General features: G+C 59.7%; 2 protein-coding genes across 8 annotated transcripts in view; one reads left to right on the forward strand and one right to left on the reverse strand.

Moving 5' to 3' along the window:
* Positions 1-14,989: 14,989 nt before the first annotated feature.
* RCOR2 (REST corepressor 2) lies at positions 14,990-18,960 on the forward strand (the record flags this gene model as incomplete). The annotated part of the gene is made up of 12 exons (XM_079707307.1): positions 14,990-15,116; positions 15,848-15,904; positions 16,201-16,281; positions 16,521-16,573; positions 16,661-16,822; positions 16,930-17,054; positions 17,148-17,217; positions 17,307-17,522; positions 17,885-17,962; positions 18,098-18,155; positions 18,292-18,524; positions 18,646-18,960. The coding sequence occupies 12 exons, from the start codon at positions 14,990-14,992 to the stop codon at positions 18,958-18,960; spliced, it is 1,575 nt and encodes a 524-aa protein (XP_079563433.1).
* Positions 18,961-19,840: 880 nt separating this feature from the next.
* MARK2 (microtubule affinity regulating kinase 2) overlaps positions 19,841-24,427 on the reverse strand; it is a gene marked incomplete at its 5' end in the record, with an annotated part of 58,361 nt that continues 53,774 nt past the window's right edge. For 5 of the 7 annotated variants that reach the window (XM_079707294.1, XM_079707295.1, XM_079707291.1 and 2 more), the window contains 2 exons: positions 19,841-21,989; positions 22,608-22,652. In XM_079707294.1, coding sequence (XP_079563420.1) covers positions 21,629-21,989; positions 22,608-22,652 — 406 coding nt within the window. In that variant the 3' untranslated portion in view covers positions 19,841-21,628. The remainder of the gene's footprint in view (positions 21,990-22,607; positions 22,653-24,427) is intronic. The other 2 variants (XM_079707296.1, XM_079707297.1) reach the window with 1 other exon arrangement.

Genomic DNA, 24,427 nt, shown 5'->3' on the forward strand with positions numbered 1-24,427 from the left:
GTAGGGGCAAGGTCCAAGGAGAGGCAGTGCAGAGGCCACTGCTACAATCCAGGCGAGAGTGATGGTGCTTGCAGCAGCTGGTTGGCAGCGGAGGTGGGAGGAAGGTTCAGGATGTGGATGGATGCATGTTGAAGGTAGAGCCAACAGGACGTGCCTATGGACAGGATGTGGGGTGTGAGGGAAAGAGGAGAGTCAAGATAACTTCAAGGTATCTTGTGCTACTGGAAAAATGGAGTGACTTCAACTGAGATGTGAACAACTTTGGAAGGAGCAAGGTGGGTGGGGGAGGGGAAGATCAGGACTTCAGTGTTGGCCCCGTCAGGTATGAGACTTCACACAGTTCCCCGACCAGGGATCAAACCCATGCCCCCTGCAGTGGAAGTGTGGAAGTCTTAACCCCTGGACCACCAGGCAAGTCCCTTGAGATGTCTCTTTAGATATTCACATGGAGATGTGGAGTAATCAGAGTCTGGAACTCAGCGGAGAGGTTCAGGCTGGAGTTACAAATTTCAGCGCCATCAGGTCTGGATGGTATTTAAAGCTGGATGAGCCTGGGTGAGACCGTGGAGGGAATGTAGGTGGACTAGAATGAATGACTCTTTGGCCTACATCCCATTCCTGGGTCAGAAAATCTGGTTGCTAGCATGCCGGGGGCCAGAAGAGGGAGCTAAGGGTGGGAGGAGGGTGGCCCAGGTAGAAAGAGGGGGCTTCTGAGCTTGCCCTTGAAGGAGGAGGAGGAGGGGAAGGAGGCAAGCAGATCCCAGGGGAGGAAAAGGTATTTGCGGGCCAAGGAAGCATGAAGGGGTGGGGCAAGGGGATTCACAGAGGGAGGAGGGGCAAAGTGCAACCCCCCACCCTATTTTGGCTTCTTTTGTCTCTTCACCCACAATGAACTTCATGGTCAGCTGTTTCAGGGAACAGATGCCCACCACTGTGATGCCCTGTGCCCTGTCTCTTCTGCCACTCCTCACTCTTGGGTCCATCCTCCCCAGGCTGCAGGGATTTGCTGGACACCAGACAAGGCCCGGGAGGTGAGCCCAGTAGGCCCTTGGGGAGGTGACATCACCTAGGCCCCCGAGAGGCCTGAGAAGGCCCAATGCCCTATTCCTGCCCCACAGCAGTGTCCTTCTCCCTGGGGGCTGCCCCCAATTCTGGACTCTCTCCTGCTCAGGGCTTCCTTGGTCTCACGGGGTGGAGGACAGAGCCTGCTTTGGAGTCAGACCAGCCTGGGTTTAAATGTCCTTTGTGCTACTTCCGTCCTCTGTGACTTTAGTCAAGGTGCCTCGAGTTTCCTTATTTATAAAGTGAGACCACCAATAGCAGTCATCTTCATCATCGGCATCATCTTCCAGGCGAGGTGGTGAGAATTCATGAGATTAAATGAGATGAGGGAATTCCCCAGTGGTCCAGTGGTTAAGACTCCGTGCTCCCAATGCAGGGAGCCCAGGTTCGACCCATGATCAGGAAAGTAGATCCCACATGCGTGCCGCAACTAAGAGCCTGCATGCTGCAACTAAAGATTCCGCACACTGCAACGAAGATCCCATGTGCCGCAACTAAGACCCGGCACAGCCAAATAAATAAATATTTTAAAATAAATAAATAAATGAGATGATGTTGCAAGGCACCTGGCATGGCCTGGGGCAGGAAAGGAACCCCCTCCCTGGGACAAAACTACATCTCCCACCCTACACACCCCCCACCCACCCCCCACCCACCCCCACACACACCCCACACACCCCCACCCACCCCCACACACCCCCCCACACCCCCCACACACCCCTACACATCCCCACCCACCCCCACACACCCCTACACATCCCCACCCACCCCCACACACCCCCCCACCCACCCCCACACACACGCCCACCCACCCCCCCACACACCCCCACACACCCCACACACACCCGCTTCACCACCCTCCGTCCCTTCTCTGCCAAACCTCTGCCCCTAGTGCCCAGGCTGTTGTCTAGGCCGGACTCATTAGCTACGCCCTCCAGCTCCTGTGCATGCAGGGAACCCAGGCGACCTTCTCCACCCTCCTCTGACCTCTCAGGATGGGGACACTGTCTCCCCTCTCTCCCAGGCCCTGCACCCCTCCCGTCTCCTTCCTGGACTCCCCTTCCTTCCACGACAGCCGCTCCCCCAAACACCGTGCTTTGCCTTCCTCACTCCACAGCTCTCAACTGCTCCGGACTATTTATTCACTCACATGCTCCGCGGAGGCCTGGGGGCTGCCTTACACTGTAGTCTTCCGTGCTGGGGAACAGCCTTGGGAGATAGCCCTGCCCAGCAGGTGGCCTGTCACGGCACTCACAGCACAGTGGGGGATGGATGGGCAGACTTTGCACCCTGTGATCAGCTGGCCAAGGAGAGTCCTTCCATTTCCCAAAAAGAAGAAAAGACAAAAAGACCAGAAAAGAATCTGAATGCACTTCACCCTCCCCTCCCTGCCACCTGCAGAGCTGCTGAGCCTCCTCCCCTCAGCGTCCTTCCCTCCAGTCGCCCCGCCCTCCCCCAGCCTTCCTCCACCCTGCTCTCCTGCTCTCCACCTCGCTCCACCCAAAAACCTTTGGAGAAAGCAGCCTTCCCTGCCTCTACCTCCTCCTCGCTTCTGACGCGGCCCGCTCTCAAGCCGCTGCAGCCTCGCTTCTGTTCCCACCACCGCCCCAAGGAAGCCTCTCCCGAGGCCTGCAGCAGCCTTGCTACCTGCAAGGGACACGTCCCAGTCCTGATCCTTCGGGGCCTCCTTGCCACATCTGGCCTGTTCTTCTCTCCCCTTTGCTTGAAACACTCTTTTTCTTTGGCACTTGTGACCGCATACGTTGCCCTTTTTCTAAAATGCGCATCTGGTGGGCCAGTTAAAGCCCTCGGAGGCTGCAGGCTCTGTTCAGGGTTAGGGACTGCATGTTTGGTGTTGCCTGCTTGGCAAGGGACGCATCTCCCCGCCTTTGGAAACTCTTTTTCCTCCTCACCCCTGGGGTCCCAGCTTAGATGCAGGAAGCCTCCTCTCACTCCCCTCACTCCTGCTGGCCCGGGCACACTCCCTGGGTCTCCTGATGCCTTGTTCTCCCCCTGCTGCACCCTGCCATCTCCTCCACAAGACTGTAGGCTTCCTTCAGTTGAAGGCTGTGCTTCTCTCCCCCGCTGCTGTTAGCGTTGCTAGATACAATACACAATACGGGGGCAAACTGAAACTCACTCTGCATCTGAAATTCAGATTTCACTGGGTGTTCGTGTTTTTGTGTGCTAAATCTGGCAACCTGAACTTCTGAACTCCCGGGACCCAGCTCAGTGCCTGATATAGAGCAGGTGCTCAGGAAATGTTCATTGAAGGAATAATGGTGCAGTGGTGGTACCAGGCACCGGTGCTGTGGGGCGCAAAGGAGAGGTAGCAGGCTCCCTAGAGGAGGTGACACCCGAGCCAAAGCAGATGGAGATACTAGGTCATGGCATCAACCAGCCCCTCCATGGGGATGCCTCCTGTAGTGGGTTAAATAGTGTCCCCAAGTCCAACCCCTGGTGCCTGTGAATGTGACCTTATCTGGAAATAGGATCTTTTCAGATGTAATTAAGTTAAAGATCTCAGGATGAAATCATCCTGGATTCAGGGTTGGCTTCTAAATCCAAGGACCAGCGTTCTTATAACAGAAAACAGAGGAAGATTTGAGACGCACATCCAGGGGGAAGATGGCCATATGAAGACAGAAGCAGAGATTGGAGGGAAGCAGCTGCAAGCCAAGGAATGCCAAGGGTTTCTGGGAGTCATCAGAAGCTAGAAGAGAGGCACGGAATGGAGGCTGTCTCAGAGCCTCTAAAAGGAACCAACCCAGCTAATAACTTGGTTTGGACTTTTGGCCCAAATTAATTGTTGTTGTTTTAAGCCATTCAGTTTGTGGTAATTTGTTATGGCAGCCCTGGGACACTAATAGACTCCCAAGGCTCCATCTTTCCCAAGTTCAATGCGTAAGACTCCTCCTTCATGACCCTTTGCCCCGTAGTCCCTTCTGGTACCAGATCTCTTATCTGGCCTGCCATAGCCAGCCACCCAAATGGCCCCAGTGACTTTCTGGTATTCATGTCCTTACATAGTCCCCTCCAACACTGAGTAGGGCTGACGTATGTGACAATAAAATAATTCTGAAGTGACAGGGTGTGATTCCCAAGGTCAGGTTATCAAAACTTAAGACCAAGCTTCTGCCTTGGTCTCTTGCATTGCTCCTTCTGGGGAAAGCCAGCCACTATGCTGTCAGGATGCGCAAGCAGCACCATGGAAGTGAGGAACTCAGGCTTCTCACCAACAGCCAGTCCCCACTTGCTGGCCAAGTGAGTGAGCCACCTTAGAAGAGGATTGTCCCACACTAGTCAAACCTTCAGAGGACTGAAGCCCAGCCAACATCTTGGTAGCAACCCCACGGGAGACCCCGAGTCACAACCACCCAGTGAAGTCATTCCTGAGATTCTGACTCCCAGAAGCTTTGGGTCCTTTGTTACACAGCACTATTGTGGCATTACTAATACAAGGAATTTAAACGTCATACTTGTTACTCTCAACTTCAAGACCCACAGGCCCCACCCTTGGCATTAGAAGTCAACAGAAGGCAACAACTGGTGTCTGGATTTAACAGTGACAGCTGGCCTCATCAGCCTCAGGGCTTGTTAGGAGGCCAGGTAGTCATCTAGTCTATCCCTCCTTGACAGTCAAGGCTGCCAAGGCCGGAGAGGGGCCCCAAAGTGGGAAGGGGGTGAGATGTCCTGACTTGGAGGCCCACGGCCTCTTCAGGTCTCGGTCCAGGTAAGTCGTGCCCAATCTGAACACACACACCCCTGAGCCCAGAGGCTGTTGCCCCATGTAGTAGTTTTGCAGGGCTGCTGTAACAAGGCACCCCAGGCCGGGTGGCTTAAACAACAGAAGTTTATTGTCTCACAGTTCTGGAGGCCAGAAGTCCAAAATCAAGGTGTTGGTAAGGTTGGTTCCTTCTGAGGGCTGTGTGAGAAGGAGCTGTCTCAGGCCTCTCTCCCTGGCTTGTAAATGGCTGTCCTCATGATCACGTGCTGTTCCCCGAATATAGCTATCTGTTCCAAATTTCCCATCGTAATAAGGACACCAGTCAAACTGGACGAGGGCCCACCTATTGACCTCACTTTGATTATCTCTGTAAAGATCCTATCTCCAAATAAAGTCGCATTCCGAGGTACTGGGGGTTGGGCCTTCAACATATGAATTTGGGGGAGGACACAAGTTAACCTATAACACTCTGGGGTCCCCTCTTTAGGGTCCTAGTCATTCCATAATTTGTTGTTTCCTGGCCTCTCTCCTTCTCTCTGCTTCTTCACCACTCATTCTGTGCCCATGACAGGCATTACTATCCCTCCTGGCATCCTTTCTGCTGAAGCAAGGTGCAGACTCAGCGTCCTCATCAGCAGTCTCCAGGCAACCTGTCCACCAATATCAGCTGGTTAAGACTTTGTAGAGGAGAGGGAGGAGTCAGAGGAGATGATGGACAATAAACGCTTGTTGAATGAATGATTGCATACATCTAACCTGCAAAATCCATCCACTTGTCTGTCTGTTCCAGGTTATCTGTCTCTGCACTGGACCACTGGGTCCAGTGAGCCTGCTTTCCACCAGGAACTGCAGCCCTCTTTGCTTGTTTTCATCCTCGGAAATGTGGGCACCTGGAGGCCGTGACTTCAGGGCTATAACCCAAGTCTGCCGGGGAAGAGAACCTCCCTACCTGCTTCTTCTGTTTGTAGTTCAGCCAACAAATATCTCTGAATACTCTAGTGCACAGAGGGTGCCAGGGGGATGGGGAGGGCAGCAGAGGGCAGGGTTACCTGTCTACCCAACAGCCATATTTCCTTCTTCCTTGCTAACAAAGCCCCAACTGCTCAGGTGATGGGTGGAGATCCCTGGATGTCATGGCAGGGGACTGGCTTAAGGGGCACAGGCCTGCTCAAGAATTCCTGAAAAAGGTTTTTCTCTTTGATGAAAGAGACATGCCAAGGAGAAAGCCCCTGCTCTATGTCCCTTCCCTCACACTCTGGAAATTGTCCTCCGAGGGTGGGATGCTCGGAGCAGCTGCAGCCATCTGGGGACCATGAGGGGGAACCTTCTGATGCATGGAAGAAGCAGAGCTGAGAGATGAGAAGCACCTGAGGCCTCGGTGACCACTGAGCACTGTCAGTGGTGACACTGACCTCCACACTTCTTAGGAGAAACAATAAAATGTCCACTTTGCTCAAAGCACCATCAAATGATGGTGCCTCTTGGAGCAGCCAAATGCGTCTTAACTGGAAGGATATGGACACAGGGATATAAAAAACAGACTCTGGCATCAGCTGGCTTGAAACCAGTCCCAGTTCTGCCACTTCCAAGCTTTATGATCTTAGGCAGATCATCTTCTGTAGCCTCAGCTCCTCAACTGCAAAATGAAGATAATTAGAATACCTACCTCACAGGGCTACTGCGGAGGAAAATGAGATAATTTCGGAAAGCATTTTGCACACTGTGGTTGGAACCTATGAGCATTCAATTCGTTTGTTACTCATCCACTAATTTATTCAACAATAGTTATTGAGCATTTACTATGTACTTGTGCTAATCTAGGGTCTGGGGAATATAGCTGTGAAAAAAGAAATAATAGGCACTCACAGAAGTTGGCATTCTCTATTATTATTGTAAATCTTTGTCTACAAGGAGATCCTAATACGTTGGTAAAATCAGGGAAGATTTGGCAGAAGTGATTTCCTGGGACGTGGCAGTGTAGGTACCTGTGGAGTGAGAGGGGCTGGGGGTGCACAGGTGAGTAAGACAGATGCCCTGCCCTCTCAGGACTCACAGCCTCAAGGAGGAGACAGACAGGTAAACAGGTATGTGGTCACGTTAGAGTGTGATCAGTGCTGAGATGGGGAGGAGCAGAGGTCCTAGACAGGGTGAAACTGAGTTTCATTTTGTGAGGCAAGTGGGAATTAGTCAACAAGGAAGGTGGGCATCCCAGGTATGAGGAATCGCATCTACAGACTCCAAGAGAACTGGAGGTTGTTGGGCGTGGCTAAAGCCTAAGTTCAAGTGGGGTAATGTTGAGAGATGTCTTATTTCAGAGGCTGTGGTTGCAAGTGACAGAAAACTGAAATCAACCAGGCTCCAGCAATCAAAGGAAGGTACTGGCTCACGTGACTAAAAAGTTCAGAGGTTCAGTGGCTTCAGGTAAAGTTGATGTCACTGGGAAACCAGTTTTTTCCCATCTCTTTGTGGTGCCCTCCAGGCTCAGCTTCCTGGCCTTCATCCCATATGTGTAACATGCTGATTGGGCCAGCTTAGGTCTCTAGTCCACTTCTGAACCAATCGTGATCTCCAGGGCCTTGGGAAAGGCTGACATTGGGGTGGGATCAACTCCACAGCACCACATGGATCCCCGAAGGAGAAAGGCAAAGGGGGAAGGGATATCAGGAGGCCAGATTTTGAAGGAGATTATCAAAGGATAATGAAAAGCAGCGGATTGACTTGATTAGATTGGATGTGAGAAAGATTGCCCTGGCTGCTGAATAAAGAATAGATTAGAGGGGGCCAAGAGAGGAGGCAGGGGGGCCTGCTGAGAGGCTGTTTCATTCACGGGGTGAGAGGGAGTGGCCGTGGGGGAAGAGACTGACACAAATTGGAGGCCGTTGGACTCGGAAGTGCAGCAGAAGGAGGAGTCCAGGACGTTTCCTAAGTTTCTGTAGTCAAGAGGCGGAGCTCCATTTCGGACAGGTCCATTTCAGACAGGCCGAGCTTGTGGTGTCTGACAGAAAACTGAGCACAGACGTCCAGAAGGCAGTTGGTTGGGTATGGGGGTCCAGAGCCAGGGGCAGGGGTCGGGGCTGGAGATGGAGGTTGCAGTGTCCACAGCCCGGGGAGTTAAGGATGTAGCCTGGGACTGAAGGATCTACAGCAAGGGTTTGGAGACAGAGAGGATGGGCGCCAGGTGGGAGCTTATGTCCAGGAACAGGGGTAGCCCTCTCTGTCCGTCCTGCCCAGAGGTGGATTGAGTCCAGGTCCATCAAAAGTCCTTTGGGGGCTTCCCTGGTGGTGCAGTGGTTGAGAGTCCACCTGCCGATGCAGGGGACACAGGTTCGCGCCCCGGTCTGGGAAGATCCCACATGCTGCAGAGCGGCTAGGCCTGTGAGCCGTGGCCACTGAGCCTGCGCGTCCGGAGTCTGTGCTCTGCAACGGGAGAGGCCACAACAGTGAGAGGCCCGCGTACCGCAAAAAAAAAAAAAAAAAAGTCCTTTGGGTTTAGAGATGACAGCCACTAGTGACCTTGGCAACAGCAGTCTCCGTGGAGTGGCAGAGGGTGACACAACACTGCAGTGGGTTGCAGAGTGAGTGGGAGGTGAGGACAAGGATGAAGGGGTGTGAACAGCTCTTTTAAGAAGCCCAGCTTTATCTTTGTTTTTTAATTTTTTTTTTGGCTGCACTGTGCGGCTTGAAGGATCTTAGTTCCCCGACCAGGGATTGAACCCATGCCCCCTGCAGTGGAAGCCCAGAGTCCTAACCACTGGACCACCAGGGAATTCCCTAAGAAGCTCAGCTTTTTTAAAAAAAAGAAAAAGAGAGAGAGAGAGAGAGAGAAAAGGTAGCACTAGCTTTCAGTAGCTGTAGCTGAAAGGAGTAGCTAAAGGTGAAACTTGGGATGGAGGAAGGGGTGTGTGTGTGTGTGTGTGTTGGTGTACATGGGGGATGGGAGTGTCTTGGGATGGAGGGCCTTAGGCAGGTTGACATGCCGAAGGGGAGAGAATAATGAGGGAGGAGAGGTAAATGAGGACCAAACGTGTGTGTGTGTGTGTGTGTGTGTGTGTGTGTGTGTCTCGCTGAGAGATGCAGAGCCTGGGAGGGAGGTTGGCCTTGAAGGGGGATGGTACACCTACAACTGGAGGTGCGAGGGAAGGAGTGAATCTCTGGGTGCAGGAGCAGGCCTTAGAGGGGTTTCCTCCCAGAGGCCTCTATTCTCTCTGGAATCGGAAGGCAAGGTCATGGGCTAAGAGCCATGCAGCAGATGGGGTGGTGGAGGAGGAGCATGAGGGGGGCAGGTTGGGGGAAGCAGGAAGGGTGACTGTAGCCAAGCCAGGAACCCTGGATGTGCCCTGTCACAGCAGAGCTGGCCAGCAGAAGCCAGCAGTCCCAAGGGACTGGCCAGGTATGGGGCATGCAAATAGGTGGGCCGGGCCAGGGTCTGCAGGGTGGATGGGGTATTCTGGGGCACCAGGTAGGGCTCAGCAAGTAGTGAGCAGACCTGTTCAGCTGGATCAGATACAGGCTTGAAAGGCCTTGAGTACTGGGCTGGGAGAGGAGAAGCTCCAACTTTGTCTGGAAGGCAACAGTGAACCATGGAAGGTTATTGAGCAGGAGTGAGACCTGATCAAAGCAGTATTTGAGAATCTGTATCCAGCTATGTTTGTGTGTTGGATTGGCGAGATCAGACCGAAGGCAGGAACCTGAAGCGGTAGACAAGTCAGAGGGAGGCTGTCAAGTGTCAAATGTCTCAGAGGAAGAGTTTTAGCTCCAGAGGCCAGAACCAGGAGCTTCAGGTGGCAATGGCCTTCAGCTGGTCCACAGAGCATGGGCAGCCTCACAGAGAAGTGAAGGGTGGTTTTCTAGCCTAGCTAGGGGTGTTCAAGAGGGGACCCCTGCTTCAAAAGGAAACCAGCATTGATGGAGACTCCAATTACATTCCATGTGAGATGATGCTGAATCCTCCCAACAATCAGATGAGGTCAGCGTCATGGTTCCCTTTGAGAGATGGAGGCGCTAAGCCTCGGAGAGGCCAAGTGATTCACCTCAGGCCACACAGCAAGCAAGAAGCAGAGCCAGGACTCACTCCAGGTCTGAGCTCCTTGACCTGCAGTGCTCCTGCACTTTCCCTGCGGTTCCCTCTCCTCTGCCATTTCTCTAGGGGTTTCCGCTCCACCCGACTTTGTTCTGGGAGGTTCTGGGTGGCTCTGGGCCCAGGAGACATGCTGGGGATTGGATCTAAAGCTCAGTTGGCCCCAGATGATCTTGACTGCATGCACTTGCCCCAGGAGAATGGGCTCCTCAGTGTGCCGTGCGCAGACTCCCTGGCAGGACATTTGTGGCCAAGCTGAGGTGGGACCCCTTGGTCCACACTGTCACCACGAGAGGGCGCCAGCTATTGCCCAGGTGAGCGTGAGGGGAGGTTCCTTTCCTGGCTTCCGGAGAAACAGAGGGGGCTCCCAGATCGGGAAGCTGCCCCCTCGTGGCTCCAGGGAGCCCCTGTCACCTTCTCGTGTCTGCTAAGGTCTCCCTGACCCTTCCGCCCTAGTTCCTGCTTCGCTCAGGGAGTCAGCTTTCGTCGGCGTGGGTGACAGGAAGCCTGGGGTCTCCTTGCTGACCTCCCGCCTGCTTCTGCTGTGCCCGCCCCCAGCGCCACTCACAGATGTGCTGGCCTGGGCTCCTTTAGCGCCCCACCCCCCACCTCACGTAGCCACAGTGCTGAGGCGATGCCAAGCACCGGATCGTCACCTCTGTCACCTTCTCTCAGCCCCTTCACAGCCCCGGGTGGGAGGGTGGGTCAGTTCAGGAGATAACTAACTGGGCCCAGGAGGGCAGAGCCCTGGGCCACTCAGCCTGCCAGTGAGCCCCAAGGGCCTGGGAGGAATTGAAGTGCTCTCTGGGCAGGCTGAGGGCGTGAGGGCCCTGGAGGGAGCGCCCCCATGCTCCTTTCACACTGTAGCCCACCTTCTCCATTTCTCCAGCTTCATGTCCCCCTGGCCTCCAGTCCGACTCCCCCGCTGCTCAGCCAGGTTTCTCCTTAGATCCTGCCACCCTCCCTCCCCCACCCAAGGGCCCGCCTGCCTGCCACCCTCCCCAAGCTGAGCCCCTTGGCTCTGGCCACTGAGGGCCTGGCCGGGGTCCCAGGCACCACACCGCAGCGGCCAGCCTTGCCTGGCCAGAGCTCAGGACAGTCCCAGTCTGTCTGGCAGGGCTACGGGTTCAGGATTGGCTGGAGCTGCCCCCGCCTTTGGGAGGAGGGAGAGGGGAGGCTGGTGGCTTGTTCAAGGTCACCCTCCTTTTCTCTCCCAGCATCCCTGTTCGACCTTCGTCCCCTCTGCCTCACCTCGAGGAGTCAGGAGGCAGGATGCCCAACACACAGAGGACAGAGGAGCCCAGCGAAGAGGAAGGCTTTTGGGGCTTCTGGCATTTATTTATTCAGCAAATTTTGAGTGGCTCCTATATGCCAGGCACTGAGCACACAGCAGTGAACACAGTGGAGCCAATCCCTGCCATGCCGCCCTGCAGGGAGACAGTCGAGAAATAAACAATCACACAAATAACGTAAACTGGTGTCCCCAGCAGTGTGGCAAAGGCTCTGAGTGCCTTGGTCTGGCTTCCCGGGGGATCTCAGGGGTGAGGAGACCTGTCTGGCCCAGGGGTGGGGGGTGGGGGGAGTGGGGGGCGGGAGGAAGGCTTCAGACACAGCCGGGGGCGTTGGCTTTGTGGAGGCCCGTGCGGGGCCTCGGCCAAGCCTCAGTTTCCTCAACTGGAAAACGCAGGAAGTAAATGTGCCCGGATCACGGGGTTGCTGCCCAGCGGCCTGCAGCCCTCAAAAGGCAGGCACTGGCATCCTCCCTGAGGAAGGCCGAGGGGGAGCTCCTCAGTGAGAACGGCGGGGAGGGCACTCCCGGAGGCCGGCAGCAGCTCACAAAGCTCAGAGGTGGCCTCAGGGAGGTGAGGGACCTCAGTACTAGTGCTGTACTACTGAGCTTCCCTGGCCCCTCGGCCTAAGGCAGGAGGGGAGGGGCTGGTCCCTGGCTGCCTCCTTTCTCTCCCCTCCCACGCCTCCTGTTCTGGGCCACGTGGCACCTCGGTGCCCCTGGCCTGGGGGAGAATGATTCCCGACCTGGGGCTGGGGGAGCGAGGGAAAAGTGGGTGGCACGTGGGGTACCGCTGAGATCAGGTCCTGTGGCGTACCCGGTCCATCCCGCCCCACAGCCCCAGGGCAGGGAGGGGGTGCTGTCTCTTTAAGAGCCTTCAGGCTGCTGGGAGCAGATGGCCAGGCCGGCCGGGGCCCCTTGTCCTTTGTGTGGCTTTGCACAAAAGAGGGGGCCAGCTGGGGAGGGGGCGGCTGCAGCAGGTGGGAGGGTGGGGCCTTGCCCCTCCCCCTCCTAACCCTGCGCCGTTGCCCCTTGGGGAGGAGGCTGCTCACTAGGAATGTACCTCCTCTCTCTCTCTCTGGACACTGTGGACCCCAGAGTCATCCCCAAATTCCTAGGATACCCCTCCCATGTCGCGTCCCACCTCCTAGGCGGAAGCCTCATCACACCAGGGCCTAGGGACTCCCCCCCTCCTCTCTACGCCAAGGAATAAGCCTCCCCTCCCTGCCCCCTCCTCCAGAGCAGAATCTTCCTCTGGCCCTGAGCTCCAGGCCCTAGGGAGAAGCGAGAACAGAATTAGGTTCTTATTGGGGGGAGGGGTGCCAAGGAAGGAGGGACGCCTGGGGCTGGGGGTACCTGGGGCAGCCCAGGAGGAGGCTGGGGAGGCCAGAATAAGCGTGATGCTGAGGCCTGGGGGTGGGGTGAGGTGCTGGGCCCTGGACCCTAAGCATGAGGATGGAAAAGTGGCAAGGGGGAAACGGGGAACCCAGCTGAGGCCCTGCTTTAAGAGGGGCTGGTGTGGGCAAAATGGAAGACTCCATCATAGGAGAGGGCTGTGAGCAGCGATGGCTGCCTGCCAGGCAGGAGGGGACAGAGATGAGAGGCTCCCTAAAGACTGGAGGTGCTGGGGGCAGGGTGGCCACTCAGGAGGAGTAAGGCTGCGGAGGCTCTTTTCCATTTGTAGCAGAGCCCTTAGCTCAGACCTGCCCTTGGCCCACTCGTTCTCCTCTATCCAGACCTCCCCACCCTGGGGCTTGGTGCCCAATCCATGATTTAAGAGGAGGAAAAAGGCCCCATAGCTGTGACCGGAGGTGTGGCGGGCAACGTGGCTGCCGGCTGGGTGGCCCCAGTGTGGCCCCATGTGGCCCGACAGCACCGCAGCCGGGTGGGGTTGTGCCTGACTTTGCCCGGCCGCCCGCAGGAGCCCCCAGGACCAGGAGGCCCCAGCCGGGTCGTGGCCCGACCGCAGGACCCCGGCCGGCTGGCCGCAGGCAGCGGGTGGGGGCGGGGATCCATCCCTGGCTGGGCCCTGGGTTGCTTCTAAATTTAGGAATCTGATTACTGAGTGGCCGAGGAAGGGAAGGGAGAGGAGGGTGCGAGTGCAGGCTCGGCTCAGTCTGGGCACAGCGGGGCGTGCCCGGGTGGAGGTGTGTCTGGAAGTCTGGGGCTCGGGTGGGAGGGGCGACGGGTGGGAGGGGGCTTCGGCCTGTGTGCGCGGCAGCACGTGCCTGCGGCGGCGGGGACGGGCACCGGCGCAGCTTGTCGCCGGTGTGTGTGTGTGCTGGCTCTTTGTGTGCCTGGCAGGGTGGCTGGGTCTGGCTTTGAAAGTCTCTGCCCACCCCCCTCCCCCATCTCCGTCTGTGCCGCTCTACCCGCTTCCCGGTCTGTCACTCTGCCCGTGCTCGTCCTGGGGGAGGGGGATGCTGGTCCCAGCTGGGGTGACAGTGAACCCAGTAGGGAGGACACCCAGCTCCTCCCTCACCCTGCAGTCCAGATCTTTCCCTACACTTCCCACTCCCCATCCCGCAACCCCTTGTGCCACTGTTTTGGGGTGCGCGCTGCAGCAGTTAAAGGGAACTGAGGTGACCCCTGGGGACCCACAGATGCACCAGAAGCCAGGCTTTGGCCCGGTAGCTCTTGGAAGAATTCATTCCTCGCCTGTCCGGCCTCCCATCCGCTCTGGCCCCCAAGGGCGCATGAAGGGGGGGGGGGTCCCCCCTGCGGAAGGGGGGCGGGGAGTTCCTTGGCAGGAAGGGAAATGGAAGGAAAAGCTGGGCTCCACCCGGGCGGGCGGGCAGGCGGCCTCAGGGCCCCCGGGGCAGGCGGCGGTAACCCGAGCCCACTGGTGTGTGGGGCTGGTGTGCGCCTGGGTGGGGCTGACCCCCGGCTACTCCTCGGGGGTAGGGGGTGGTCTCCCCCAGGGGCAAGTCTGGGAGCTCGGGGGGCCCGCAGAGGAAAGCGCTCTCCACCCGGGTCCTGACCCCACCCCCTGGAGGTCTAGCCCCGGCCCCCAGGCCCCGCCCCCCGGGCCCTCCCTTCCACCCCAGGGCCAGATGTTCAGCTGGCGGAGGCATCGGCTGGGGGAGGGGTGCTGAGGCCGCAGCCGGCACTACTTCCCTGCCAGCAGCTTCATTGTGTGCGCGAGGAGCGAGCGGCGGCGGAGAGCGGGCGAGCGAGCAGCAGCCCGAGCGCGCCGTGGAGAGCGAGCGCGCCGGGGAGGGTGCGAGGCGGCGCCCGCGGCTGCGCTCCCCCGCCTCCCGGCAACTCTGCCCCAGCACCGCGCGCCGTGCGCGCCGTCCCGCCGCCGCCGCCGCCAGCGCCGGGGCCCCGCCGGCTGCCGTCGCAGGCAGGGGTCTGGTCCGGGCAGGAGTCCCCTCCCGGGGACTGGGGCATCCTGGTGCAGCCGAGAGGCGCGGAGCCCGCCGGGGGCGGCAGTCGCGCCGCAGCGCCCGCTCGCTGAACTGCGTGGGCAGGCGGGCACTGGGGCTCCAGGGCGCTCCGAGGGCAGAGTGCCCAGACTTCTCCGGGGAGCCCCAATTCCGTGGAGCGTCCAGAGCGAGCGCGCCCCAGCCCCACCGGACCTTGCGCTCATCCCCCGCGTACCCCACTTCTACACAAACTTTTCTGACACCCTCACCCGGGGGGGTCGCGGAGAGCGCTGGGCTGCCCGCTGGGCTCCTGCCCCGCCGGACCCTAGCCACGCTTGACCTCCTGCCTCTCGTAGCCTCGGTGGCGACCTCTCCAGGCCGGGCCGGGCACGGCACCCCAGGCGAGCGCGGCAACGACCGCTGCTCTCCGAAGGCTCCCGCGCCCCCCGGGGCAGCTGGGCGGGGTAATGCCCTCGGTGATGGAGAAGCCGAGCGCGGGCTCCGGGATCCTGTCCCGCAGCCGGGCCAAGACGGCGCCCAACGGCGGACAACCCCACTCGGAGGATGACAGCAGCGAGGAGGAGCACTCGCACGGTGAGCCCGGAGGCCTAGGGTTAAAGGCGCACCGGCCCGGGTGGGGCGCGGAGCAGGGCGTGGGGGAGAGTTGCCGACCACGGGGGTATTATACGGATGGTTCCTGCCTTGCCTGGATTGGAGCCTGTGCCTTGCTTCTCCCCCAAGCCGGCACAGGGAATCTGGAGGCTGGGCCCCTAGCTGCCGAGGAGGCGGTCCTGCCTGCCCCCTCCCTGCCCTCAGTCCCCGAGGGACTCAGGCATCCCTCCCTTTCATAGCTTGGGCTCCTCGTACCTTGCCACCTTGCAGGGGACTGAGGTCTGACTGGGGCAGGAGCTGGAAAGACACCTCCACACCGAGCTATGGGGCTCCTGTGGTGGGGAGGAGCCTTGGATTCTCTGCAGGAGGGCTGTGGTCCAGGTCTAGGGGCAGCCCTCCAGCCCCCCCACAACTCCCCCCCCCCCCACGTCAGAACAAAGGGCTCTGCTGGACCTGGGCTTGAAAACCGGCCCCTGTCCTCTCCCCCACCCCCCATGGCTATGGCTAGGCAGGTCTCTCCCTTTTCCAGTTCCTTCTGTGGCTGAGGGTAACTGAGGGGAAGATCAGGGAAAAGTGAGCCTCCTGGAAGATGGGGGCCCTGGGTGGTCAGGAAGGAGAACTCCAGGCCAGCCACCTCCCCCGCCACATCCTCCCGTCCTCCCTCCCTCCCTGGAGTCCTGACTGCCTCCCCCCGCCCCCCACCGGCTCCACAGACAGCATGATCCGCGTTGGAACCAATTACCAGGCCGTAATTCCGGAGTGCAAGCCTGGTGAGTGGCAGGACAGGCTGTGAAGGGGAGGGGACTGGAGGGCCCATGGCTTGGCCCTGAGCCCCACCTGGGGGAACCCTTGGCTGGCGCCCACTGTAAGGACAGGCGGGGGTGGGTGGCCGGCCCTGTGGCATGGTTAGTTTTCCTGCTCTGCCTTCCTGTCTGGGTCTCTGTCCCTCCTTCCCCTCTGGGCCTCACCTCGCGGGCCCCACTCCTCCGCTGCCCTCTGGCCGTGGGTCCAGGCCAGCGCCACCAGGCTGATGATGTCTTCCCTCCGCTGCTCCGTTGCCTTTCAGAGAGCCCCGCACGCTACAGTAACAAGGAGCTGAAGGGGATGTTGGTGTGGTCGCCCAACCACTGTGTGTCAGATGCCAAGCGTGAGTGGGGTGGGACCCTGGGCTCATGCATACCCTTGGGACCTGGGGCCTGGGGTTCATGCCAGCTGGCAGCCAGCTCTTCTCAGAAGTGGGCTGGAGGCTGAGGTATGTGGGTTCAGTCCCTGCCCTGGGGCTCAGGCTCAGGGGCCTAGCCCCTGGGGGCATACCCCTTTCCGGGCAGGCCCGGCTTAGGGGTTGTATACCCCTCCTCCAAGACCTGGCTCCTCCCGCCCCTGCAGTTGACAAGTACATTGCGATGGCCAAGGAGAAGCATGGTTACAACATCGAGCAGGTGAGCCTTGGCCCCACAGGGATTTGGGGTGGAGACGGGACAGTGTTGCAGGCAGCTGAGCCTGAGTTGTCCCCTCTCCTGGGCCAGGCACTGGGCATGCTCCTGTGGCATAAGCACGACGTAGAGAAGTCGCTGGCTGACCTGGCCAACTTCACCCCGTTCCCAGACGAGTGGACGGTAGAGGACAAGGTGCTGTTTGAACAGGCCTTTGGCTTCCATGGCAAATGTTTCCAGCGGATCCAGCAGATGGTAAAGCCCTCCACCCCCGCCAGTGCTCCTTGGCCCCTTCTTTCTGTTAAGCCTGCCCGAGGCCCAGAGTCTTAGGTGGGCCCCAGCCTCTGGCGTTGCCCCTCCAGCTGCCTGACAAGCTGATTCCCAGCCTGGTGAAGTATTACTACTCTTGGAAGAAGACCCGCAGCCGGACCAGTGTGATGGACAGACAGGCTCGGCGGCTGGGGGGCCGAAAGGACAAAGAAGACAGGTGGGGGGCTCGGGGAGGCTCTGGGTGGGGGTAAACTGAGCTCCTGGGGGCCCTGGCCCCTGCCTTACCCAACCTTGGCCCCCGTGTAAGCAGTGATGAGCTTGAAGAGGGACGAGGAGCCGTGAGTGAGGGGGAGCCGGACGCTGGAGACCCCAAGAGAGAGGTGAGGTCCCAGAGCTTCTCTGGCCCTGCCCGCCTGCCCGCCCTCTCCTTGGGCTCTGCACCACCCACCTCCTCTCCTTTCCCTGGCAGCCTCTGCCCTCTCGGCCCCTGAATGCCCGCCCAGGTCCAGGAAAGAAGGAGGCCCAGGGGTCTCAGTACCGCCACCATCCGCTGCGAACTCGGCGGCGCCCTCCCAAGGGCATGTACCTGAGCCCTGAGGGCCTCACTGCCGTGTCAGGGAGCCCGGACCTTGCCAACCTCACACTTCGAGGCCTCGACTCCCAGCTCATCTCCCTCAAGCGCCAGGTGGGGGGGCCTGAGGAAAGAAGGGGCCAGGCAAAGGGGACAGTCGGCAGCTGGGAACTATGACTGGGGGCAGCTGAGGCGTAAGGGAGGTCGTGTGGATGCCAAGCCTGCATCTGCCCCATCCTCTGGGCTTCTGGGTAACGTGGCGTTCTTTTCTGGACATGAGAAAAACAAACAAACAAACCTGGTCTTTGAAAAGGGGCAAACCCCAGTGTCTCCCCTACTGAATGGTTGTGAGGGAGAGATGAGGTAGATGATGGGTGGCAAAGAGCTTTGTTGGGAAGTAGGGCCCTGGTGAGGGTTGGTATTGATGGCCTCCCTGGCTTGGAATTTGATGTCCCTTCCTTGCCTTGCCTTCCCAGGTGCAAAGCATGAAGCAGACCAACAGCAGCCTCCGCCAAGCGCTGGAGGGGGGCATCGATCCACTCCGCCCCCCTGAGGTGAGGCTGCTCTTCAAGTCTGGGTGCAGGAGGGGGTTCTTTCTGGTGGCACAGCAGAAAGGGGAGTTTTTCTGGGGTAGCAGGGCCTCTGTTCCCATATTTTTGAGTCTCAAGGATATATTCCTTGCTCTCCAGGCCAACACCAAGTTCAACTCCCGCTGGACCACGGATGAGCAGCTTTTGGCAGTACAAGGTGGGTGAGACTCGGGAGAATAGAGGGCCCCAGGAGTCTCTCCTGCCCTCCAAGGAGCTGGGGCAGAGGGGAAGGATCAGGGAAGTAACTCGTTCTAAGGGGGTATTCACACCTGCTGCCCTTTTGACCCTTGCAGCCATCCGTAGGTACGGCAAAGACTTTGGGGCTATTGCAGAGGTGATTGGGAACAAGACTCTGACCCAGGTGAAGACCTTCTTTGTGAGCTACCGGCGCCGCTTCAATCTGGAGGAGGTACTGCAGGAATGGGAGGCCGAGCAGGATGGGGCCCCTGGAGCCCCCCCGGTCCCCATGGAGGAGGCTAGGAGAGGGGCTCCCTTGCCAGCCCCAGCCCTGGAGGAAGACGATGAGGTGAGAAGGGGAGAGAGAGCAAAACACTTCAGAGAACAGAGGAGAGGAACTGCCTCCGCCCTTAGACTGGGCTGAGGGTGTGCTTGAGCCTGGTTTCTCACTCTTCTCTCGCCCCTCTCAGGTCCAGATTACATCTGTGTCGACATCAGGACCCCGATCGGGGCCCCCTGCGCCGCCCCCTCCTCCGCCTCCCACCTCACTGTCCCAGCCACCGCCACTGCTGAGGCCACCTTTGCCCACGGCTCCCACCCTGCTCCGCCAGCCACCCCCACTCCAGCAGGGCCGCTTCCTCCAGCCCCGGCTGGCCCCCAACCAGCCCCCACCACCTCTCATCCGCCCTGCCCTGGCTGCCTCCCGCCACGGTGCCCGCCCCGGCCCTCAGCCCGCACCCACCCTGGCTGGAGCCCCCCTGGAGCCTCCAGCACCCTCGCTCTGAGCCCCGAGGCCCTCCGCCAACCGGAGGCTCCAGAACCCCTTTGCCGGACGTCCTCGGGGACCTCCAGCTTCACTGAGGACAGAAAAGACTAGCGCTCTCGCCAGGTCTTTCGAAGACCCAGTGCTGCCGATGGGGGCACAGCCTGGACCCCCGCGGGTTCTGCACGTCTTTCTGGCAGCCAGCCTGTCTCCACCCCCACCCCAGCCAGGGTCTGGGGCCTTCGGAGCTGGCCCGAGGGTACTTTTCCTGGCTGGGACTGGAATGGCTGCCTCCTAGTCTGCCAGGGCCTGGCCTAGGGGTCCTGCCCTTCGTGTGTAGGGGGTAGTGACCATAGCCTGGGGGTGGGGGACAGGACAGTTGAGTGTGTTGGCTGTTCTTCCTCTTCCCCTTCTTTTAGCAATAAGTCTGGGGTGAGGTGGGGAGGGAGCTGGAGGGGGGAAGTGGGCAGAGAGGTTCCTTGGGGCCTGCAGAGGCTGAAGAGGTAGCTCTCAGGTCTTCAGGGGGCCGGGTGGAAAGTGCTGAGGAGCCCTGAGGGTGCCCGCTGTGCCCACCGCCCAAAAGCTTAGAGAAAGGAGGGTTGGGAACATATGCAGACATGGGTTTATTTTTCAATGTTTTTAAAAAATAAATAAAACCTTCAAGCTCACTGAATCCTCTTTCCCTTTTGGTTTAAGGGTCTTGGGCTTCGCTTCCTGTCTGTGCCATGAGGGTGGGGAGGGTGGGGAGGGTGGGGAGGGTGGGGAGGGATCCCGCCCAGCACCGGCCTTTCCCCAGGCCCCAGACAGGAATCAGTTCTCCCCTGCGAGGCAGGCAGGCTGGGCCACATCTTGCCCATGGGGACTGGGTCCCTGCCCGGTAGGAAGAAACAGGAGGAGGCAGCTCAGATTCCAAACATTCTCTTTATTACGTGTTTGATCCAGAGGAGAAACTAAGTGCAGGAAGGGGGGCTGGGTGGGGAGGGGCCACCTTGCCTGGGAGCCGCCCCCCGCCCCCGGCCACCACCCCCTTTGGGAGCCAAGCCTTGCCCTCCCGGCCCCTTGGAGCACCCGGGCTGTTCCATAGGGCAGGAGGCCGGAGGGGAGAAGGGAGATTCAGGGCTTGGGGCAGGAGGGCTGAGGTTGGCGAGGCCCCTTCCTGGGAACCAAGGGCTCGACTTGCCAGGCCTGGGAGTGGGGTGATGAGTAGGAGTGGAGTCATCATAAATCAAAAAAAAAAAATAATAAAATAAAATAATAAAATAAAAAATAAAACCCATCACAAAAAATGTACAACTCAGGTGAGGGTAGAGGCAGCCTCTGTTCAGGACCCCCTCCCCCAATTTCTCAAGAACAGAAACAGCAGAGAAATAAATTAAGGGATGCAGCGGCTGCCACCAGCCAAGGGCCCATAACCAGCCACTCCCACGCTGGCTGCAGAGGTTAGCAAGCTGGGAGTCACTTGGCCTATCTGTCCCCCCACCCTGTGGAGGGCAGAGGCTCCCGGCCCTGCTGCCCTGTCCAGCCTCCCGCCAGGCGGCCGGCCCCGGGGGCCCCGGGCAGTGTCTCCTGAGAGGAGGGGCGACAGTGTGAGGAAGAAAAGGCAAGGCCGAGAGATGAGTGGTGAGGGAAGTCACTGCTATGGAACTAGCTGGTGCCCAGATTAATGCCAATGAAGGGGAGCAGTGGGGAGAGGGACGGCGAGGGGGGCTGTGCTTTCAGACAAAGGCTCTCCCGGAACGGAGAATGCCCAGCGTCCCTGTTCCGGAGACTAGCAGCCCAGGCGGCCCCCTGGGGGCCGAGGAGCCCATCTGCCCTGCGGTCCCCTCCCCTCTCCCAGCTCTGGGGTCAGCCCCGCCTTCTACCCAGGAGGGGGTGGGAGAAGATGGCACAGACTTTTTGAGGAGGGGGACAAAAGTCCCCACAGCAGCTTGTGGAAGGAAATGCCCAGCCTCTGGGGAAGGAGGGGCAGAGGATACAGTGTGGAGGGAGGCCGAGCCCCGCGCGCCTAGCCTGCCGGCCCCAGAGCAGCCGCCAGTCCCACCGCTTCAGGGCTGTGCGGCACCCCTGCCCCCAGCCCCCAGCCGCCCAGGCCTCCAGCCCAGGGGCCTGAGGTCAGGGGAAGGCCACCTCTGGTGGTTTGCTTGGAGGGGAAGGAGGGGAAGGAGGAGAGGAGAGGGGAGAAGCCCGCAGTGGGCCTGGCGGAGGGCCTGACAGGGAACTCCACCACTCTTGCCTGAGAGTGTTCCAGCCCTGAGCCACCCTCCCGGGGAACCCCACAGATCCAGTCTCGACTGTCCCAATGGGGCAGGGAGGAAAGGTGGCCGCTGGGATTTTTTTTTTCTTTTTTCTTTTTGGTAATAAAAAATTTCTTGGTTTAGGCGAAATACTCTGTGCAACCGCAGTACCGAGGGGGAGCCCTGCCCCCCACCCCTCCCTCCCCTTCCTTTGCCTCCTGTGGGAGAGAGGGGGGAAGGGGGAATACCTGGGCAGGGGTAAATGTGGGGGGAGGGGGCCATCTCCCAACCCCCACAAACATGGAAGAGAAAACTGAGAGGGGCGGGGAGGGGAGAAGTGCCAGCAGGGGAGACACACCAATCCACCTCTGCAGTCTCGCCCGGGCAGGCGGAGCGCCGGCCCCAGCAGCTAAGTCCAGCTGGCCGCCTCCGTCGCCCCCCACTCCTGGCAGCCTGTTAAAGCTTAAGCTCGTTGGCTATTTTGGAGGCAATGTTTTTGAAGGCCATGGAGGTGCCCGATATCCGCTTAAATCGAACACCGTTGAGAGACAGCCGCGGCAGTTTGCACACCTCCATCTCCCACTGCACGAAGTTCTCGTGGCCTGGCGTGCCATGCATGCACAACAGCATGTACTTCTCGTGCAGCTCGCTCTGGCAGCTGTTTGCGTCCAGCACCTTGCGGATCTCCCGCATCATCTCGTTGGGCTCCATGGAGCTCGTGGTCTTCATGCTCCACGTGAAGCGTAGCGAGCGGGGCTTGGCCTCCCGAAACTCCTCCTTTTCCTTGTCACTGCCGCCGCTGCCCACCACGTGAGGTCTGCGGAGAGGGCAGAGGCGGGCGTCAGGCACCCCACCCACAGGACAGCCCCCATGGCAGATGGACCCCGAGACCAGAGAGGAGAGCGGGAGGGTGCCCAGGAGGCGGCAGTGCTGGAAGAGGGAGCATTAGACCTGGCCCAGGGAGCAGAGGGAGGGCCAGAGGGGTGGGCGGTCTCATCTCTCAGGGCAGAGAAGTCGAGAAGCCAGCCCCTGGCAGGGGGTGACAAGGTGCCAGCTCCATGCTTTCCTGGGAAGAGGGCAGGGTCAGGGAAGAAAGGGGAGCATGCGCTCAGTAGCCCTGAGCAGTTCACAAACTGGACAGAAAGAAGTGCCTGATTCACAGGAAAGTGAGCTTGTCGAGGGGTAGGAGTCTAGAGTCCCAACCGCGCGGCCCAGGGCTCCCGCTTCCAGAACACATCAGACCTGAGGAGAAGGGCCCACACCCACTGCAGCGGGGCTGTGGGGGTCCTCTGAGGAAAGGGAGACCCCAAGAGGGGGAGGACAGGGCGCAAGCATGGGAGGAAGAGCCGGGTGGCAGAAGGAAGAGAGGAGCAGGAGGCTCGTGGCAAGGCCGGCGGCCCGGGCAGGGCTGGCGCTGGCTCCGGCCCTCTCTCACCTGAGCGTCTCCACTCGGTCTTTGCTTTCAGGTTCATTCAGGTTCCTCAAAAAACAGAGCGAGGGAGAGTTTAGTGCTGGGACCTCTGTGAGGGCGGGTCCGGGGAGGTGCCGCCCGGTGGGTGGGCGGGACCCAAGCCCAAAGGCCACTTGCCCATCACCTAGCAGGCCAACATGGCGCCTCACACTGGCAGCTCAACTGTCCCTCTCCAACAGGGAGCCCAGCACGCGGGGCCTGCCCCTCCCCACACTCTCAAAGACGGGTGCCGGGAGGAGCCGGGGGAGGAGGAGGGTGTGGACGTGCGGGCACACGCATGGAGCACACAGCCCACAGCCAGGGCTCGCGCGGAGGGCGGCTTCTGCACTAGCGCCCCCTGAGTGGGTCTCAGAACTGTAGTCCTCTTGGAGGGAAGGGGCGGGGTGGGGGGGAAATAGAGGTCTCTCTCAGGAGGCTCAAACGGCCAAGGGCCGGACCTGCTTTGAGTAGGCCTGGGGCTCAGTGCCTGGGACTGGGTGGGGAGGAGAAGGGCCCTGAGGCCGGCTGTAGACAAGCCCACCTCCCCCATCCTTTTATAACTCCCCTGCCTGTCAGGCCATCTGCAGATACAGAAGGGAGGACAGAGGGCAGAGCAGGGCAGACACCTTGGGAGGGGGGGTGGGGAAGAGGTCTGGCCCCGCTGAGCGGCTTCTCCAGCTCCTGGCTGGAAGATGGGTGCCTGGAGCTGGGAAATTGGGGAGTGCAGAGGAGGGCAAGGATGTAAGAAGGAGTGAGAGAGAGCAGCGGCAGCACACGTAAAAGGAACACAAAGACACAACAGACACACGAATGCAAACAAGTGCACTGCGAGCAGGGAACCTGGGCTGTGCAGGGGAAGGAGCCTGGCTGCTCTCTCCCGCCCCACCTGGCTCCTGCCCTGTGGGTGGAGGTACCCTGCAGGGCAGGCCCCCACTGGGGCCCCATGAGTCAACAGCCAGCCATGCAGTGAAGAGCTGGGTGGCGAGCGGCTGGAAGGGGGAAAGCCTGAACACCCTGCCTTGGCCGCCGTTCTGTCAGCTGGGGCACCAAAGGGGCTGGGCCGACGGCCTTGGGGAACCAGGGCTCCCAACCTGGCCCTTGGTCCTCAGCTTGGTATTTGGCCCACCCAGGCCACCAGAGAGGATGAAGACAGGGCCAGGGGTGGCAGAGCCAGGAGCTGGCCTAGGAAGGGGGACACCTGAGGGAGGGGGGATCTCCCACTGTTTTGCCAGGGCTTAGGGGCAGACGGCCCCTGCCCTAGAATGTCCCAGCTTCTGGCTCTTCGGAAGTCACAGGCCATAACTGGAGAACACAGCCCAGAGAGGACGCGGCTTGATTCATCCAGAAACGGCTGGAGGCAGGAGGTATGCTGGGGTGGGGGTGGGGTCGGCCTAATTCTGCAGGAGCTGCCAGAAGGGGGTGCTGTGCCCCACTCGTGAGGCAAAGGCTCCTTGGGCCTGGAGGTGTCAGGCTGAAGTCTTGAGACCCCAGTGTCCCTGTAGTACCTCCAAAGTCCTGCCATCCCATAGGACAGGGGCAAGAGGCCACAGAGCCCTGAAGTTCAGGGCACCAGGGAAGGGGATGCCCAGGAGACCCAGAATGAGAGACCATCCCAGATGCACTTTCGACCCCGGGGGAGCTTCCTCAGAGCGCATGCACAGACACGAGAAAGGGCTGGAAAAGGAACCCAACGCGCTTGTGACCAAAACCCAGGGTAGGGGATTGGGGGGAAGGAGACAATCTTAAAGGGAGAATTCCCTGAGAAGGTCCCCCTTGCTTGGGGACAGGCCCAACGTTTTCAGAGT

This window comes from Hyperoodon ampullatus, assembly GCF_949752795.1.
Source record: "Hyperoodon ampullatus genome assembly, chromosome: 7".
Lineage (NCBI taxonomy): Eukaryota > Metazoa > Chordata > Mammalia > Artiodactyla > Ziphiidae > Hyperoodon > Hyperoodon ampullatus.